General features: G+C 37.0%; 1 protein-coding gene across 1 annotated transcript; it reads left to right on the top strand.

Annotated features, from left to right (window-relative positions):
* The first annotated feature begins 550 nt into the window (after window positions 1-550).
* On the top strand, window positions 551-1,336 carry LOC145685657 (zinc finger MYM-type protein 1-like). The gene has a single exon (XM_081758048.1). It carries the CDS (start codon window positions 551-553, stop codon window positions 1,334-1,336), a length of 786 nt encoding a protein of 261 aa, XP_081614174.1.
* The last annotated feature ends 3,405 nt before the right edge of the window (window positions 1,337-4,741 follow it).

Below are 4,741 nucleotides of genomic sequence, written 5' to 3'. Positions count from 1 at the left end.
TCCAAAAGTTAAGATAGCTATTCTACCAAACGGAACCACACAAGAACGGAAATGGCTTGTTTACAGTAAACACTATGATGCTGTCTTTTGCTTGTATTGCCTGTTATTTTCTTTACCAACAGAAAGAAGTATATAGGACACTACTGGTTATAGGGGATGGACAGACCACAGAGGAGATAGAGATATAGAACTCCGTGAAAAATCCAAAAAACACACATCTTCGCAAATTGCAAGGTTTCAGTGGATCTGTAAACAAAGGGTTGACAAAGGTCTGACTGAACAAGGTGACAAATTGGTAAATCACAATCGTGAAGTTCTATCTGGCCTTATAGATTGCTACCGTTATCTATTGGATCAGATGTTGCCCTTTAGAAATAAAGATTCACCGAACGGAAACCTTGTAAATCTTTTCAAAGTGCTTGCCAAGTATAACCCGGTCGCAAGAGTTTATTTGAATAAGCTTAAGGAATCAAAAGAAAGCAAAACAGAACTTGGATCTAATTTCCTTAGTTACAGAAACATATTTGATTTAATAAAGTTTATGAATGAAATGGTTGTTTCAAAAATCGTGAAGCGTGTTAATGAAACCAACACATACTCCGTAATTCTTGACTCTACACAAGATGTAAGCAAAAAGGAATGTACCACCGTGTTAGTTCGATATGTCGAACACAGAGATGGGCATGGAGAAATGAAAGAAAATGTGAAGCCAGAGGAGCGACTTGTTAAAGTATTTACCAGTGGAGACACAACGGGCGAACACTTGTCATCTGAGCTGCTTAATACTCTGCGAACAATTGGAATTGATACAAATGGTATGGTTGGTCAGAGTATGGATGGCGCAGGAAATATGTCTGGTAAATTTAATGGATTTAAGTCATTTGTACTTACAGAATGTCCTAAAGCTTACTACATTTGGTGTAGTTCACATAGGTTTGCATTGGTCGTTGAGAAGTCTATGGATATGTGTCCTCAAGTACGACACATGTTCTCAATTCTACAAGAGCTCTATGTGTTTATGTCTGGCCACAAAAAGCATCACACCTTCATTGAAAAATTGAAAAAAGGTCTATGTAAGGCTAGAATAATGCGACTGAAAAGAATCAACACGACTAGATGGTGGAGCAAAAGTGATGCTCTTAAAACAATCATCAGTTGCTACGATGAACTAATAGAAGCTTTAGAGGGCATATCCGAAGACTCAGAAACAGATTCAGCAAAAGGACTTCTAAAATCAATATCCGATTATGATACCGTTGCAACCATGCTGATCGTTTCAGAAATTTTTAAAGTTCTGTCGCCAGTGACTGTTTGCTTACAGTCAAAAAAACATTGACTATTGAATTGTTCCGACAGTTGTTTCTGAGACTATAGCCAAAGTGGAGGCAATGAGAAACGACGGAGCTTGGAGCAACATGCCGGATTGCATTAGTCAGTTTAGAGTTCAACACAACCTCCAGCAAACTTCCAATAGAAGAATTCGCAAAAGGAAAAGATTCATGGACGAACTTGCTATTGATGAAACACCTAGTGACCCAATAGCCAAACTGAGAACAGAAGTGTACTTTCAACTACTTGAATCTTTGGCTCAACAGCTGCAGGATTGTTTTCCTGAAAGCTCTGAATATTGTCTCACAAATGGCATACTTTTCCCATGAAGGGTTACTCAGTGTTGCTGAAAGTATGGATGGTACTCTAATCCCGGTTCTTGTCAGTGATTTGTGTGAGTATTATGGCATCGAGTGTGAAGAACTTTGTGAAGAAGTTAATGTGTTTAGTAAATTGTACAAAGTAAGCTACCCGAACATTGATTTGGCCGATGTACTTTGCTCGAGTGACGGGAGTCAGAGTGAAAATAATGAAGACGACTTCCAAGATTCTTGTGAGGACAAATCTGATGGTGTAAATAATGACGATAAAATGGCCAAACAAAGATCACTGGATCAGTGAGTGAAGAAAGGATTCATTAGGCCTTACAGGTGTTTGTTTAATATGTCTGGTTTTCCATACCTAACAATATTATACCAGATACTTCTGTCATTGCTCAGCAGAGAGGATTATGAGTAAAGTAAAGATTGTAAAAAAATAGACTAAGAAGCAGCATGGGAGATGTATGGCTCTCCGACATGCTTGTCCTTTCTTCCGAAAAAGGCATTTTAGAATGCATTCCCAACAGAGATATTATAGACAAATTTGCTTTGTCGAGTGAGCAAAGAAAAAAAATATTACTCTATAAAGGACATCAAGGGTAGGTTAATGTCACCACCACGACCAGTAATAATTTAATCCAACAAAATCATTCCTGAAAAAAAAAAAACAAGTATGAGCGGCCTTAAAAAGAAGTGAAATCACAAAAATGAGCGCAGGTATTCTTCTTTTACAATAAGTAGTATTATTTTTTCTTTACAAAATATTGATATAATTCCCTTGTACATGAAAAGTAAGACGCAAGTTACAAATTATTGAGTTTGATACCAAAAGAAAATATTATCCTCGAAATAAGCCTACAAAAAGAAGTGATATCCAACAAAAACCATTCCTATAAAAGAGCCAAGTACGAGTGGCCTTAAAAAGAATTGAAATCACAAAAATAGGCGCCAAGTTCTAGTGAACAACAGTTACAAACACTCAAGGAATCACTTTCAAATATAGATTTGAAACTTGCCTATGTTGTCTGTTGAAAATTATAAAGTAGTTTGACATAATTGTGAGCTAGTGGTAACCATACAGACAACAGCCAAGTTTTAAATCTAAATTTGAAGTGAGCCAGTGAGTGTTTGTAACAGTTGTCCACCAGAACTTGCTGCCTATTTTTGTGATTTCAATTCTTTTTAAGGCCACTCGTACTTGGCTCTTTTACAGGAATGTTTTTTGTTGGACATCACTTCTTTTTGTAGGTTAATTTCGAGGATAACATTTTCTTTTGGTATCAAACTCAATAACTTGTAACTTGCGTCTTACTTTTCATGTGCAAGGGAATTATATCAATATTTTGTAAAGAAAAAATAATACTACTAATTGTAAAAAAAAGTATACCTGTGCCATACAAAGTGTGTAGAAGTTTTTATATCCTTCAATATCCTTATAAAACATATTTAGTATTGTACACTACCAAGACTACTAATAAAAGTAATGCCATTCTTATAATTACTACTGCCCCTACTACTACTACAAACATTCTATAATACTGCTACAGGAAATAAAAACAACAACAAAAATAATAATTACTAGTACTATAAAAACTACTGCTACACTAGGCAATTGTTTTTAGAGGACTTGAGTTTTGAGGAGGGAAGAGATTATTAGTTTTGGGGGGATTCCGCCATCAGCTTTTGGGGGGATGGGTATCCCTGTATTAAGAAGTTTCTTTTTAGTATAATTGCTCTTTTTGCCGGTCCGCTAGCATTTTCAGAACCCCCCGCACTCAATTTCTGATATCCAAGCTTTTCTGTGAAAATCCTGTAGATGGTGGTTCGTGCAACGTGGAGAAAGTCATTAACAAGAGTACTGATCATCTATCACCAACCATTTCGTAATTTTTGGATCACTTCCTTCACAAGGTCATCGCTCTGCACACCACCTGCCACCCCGGTATTTATCGTGGAAGTTGGTGCGGCCATTTTGAAACACGAGACACCATTTGCGAACCTTTCCTGCACTCATTACTGTGTATCCATACACTTGGAGCAACTCTCGATGGATATCAGCACCACAAGTTCCTTTTGCAAGCAAAAATCTATCACGCCGCGCACTTCACAACTAGCGGGGAAAACATTTCTCGCAGCCATTGCAATCTCTCTTCCACGACTGCCAAACTCCTACTGACTCAAGACAACCAGTACAGTAGCTTCGTTAATAGACCGTCGTTGGCACTGCATGCGTAAAATTGTGTTGCGGCCTACCGCCATTTCGCTATACGTTGAAAACACGTTTGGAATATGCCTTGTAAAACCAGTTTTTAACAATTTCGTTCTGCATTTCTAATGGTTCTACAAAACGTACAAGTGTCGGGTTACTCAAATAGAAGGAGCATTTTTAATTTTTATTTCTCATAAACAATAATTGACAGAGATACATCATCAGATAGAAAAAAAATTAAAGGTTTAAACCCCGCACCTATTATTTCCATTTAATGCCTACAGGGCGCTCTGGTTTGAGAGAAATTAGCATCATCCCAAGAGAAGTCTTTTTGCGAGCTACGACTTACATTATTTAAAGAGTGAATCCACTGTTGCAGTGCAACGTGCACTTCGTTGTATATTCGGCAAAGAGCCACTTCGTCAAAAACAGTTTTATACTTGATAGAAGATGGGTGCATATGCAATGGAACAGGCACTAGTCGTCTTCAACATCAGTTGAAAATGCTGAGAATTTCTGAACTGCTTTCGAATGTAGACCTATGGGAGTCATATGATTTTTATCTGTAGAGATACATAAAAGCGTGAATGAACAACCTATGCTTGATACTTTTCAAGATCTATGGTAGTCATACGATTTTTATCTGTAGAGATATATAAAAGCATGAATGCACAACCTATGCTGATACTTTTCAAGATCTATGGTAGTCATACGATTTTTATCTGTAGAGATATATGAAAGCGTGAATGCAAAATCTATGCTTGCTACTTTACAAGATCTAAGGTAGTCATATGATTTTTAACTGTAGAGATGTACAATAGCGTGAATGCACAACCTATGTTTGCTACGTTTCAAGATCTATGGTAGTCATATGATTTTTATC

This window comes from Thermobia domestica, chromosome 5 (assembly GCF_964235325.1).
Source record: "Thermobia domestica chromosome 5, izTheDome1.hap1.1, whole genome shotgun sequence".
Taxonomy (NCBI): Eukaryota; Metazoa; Arthropoda; class Insecta; order Zygentoma; family Lepismatidae; genus Thermobia; species Thermobia domestica.
The sequence above is the reverse complement of the archived record's forward strand: the minus strand, read 5'-3'. Positions and strand labels throughout refer to the sequence as shown.

Excerpts from the sequence above, each read along its gene's own strand:
- LOC145685657 (XM_081758048.1), top strand. The coding sequence starts at position 551 with ATGGTTGTTTCAAAAATCGTGAAGCGTGTTAATGAAACCAACACATAC.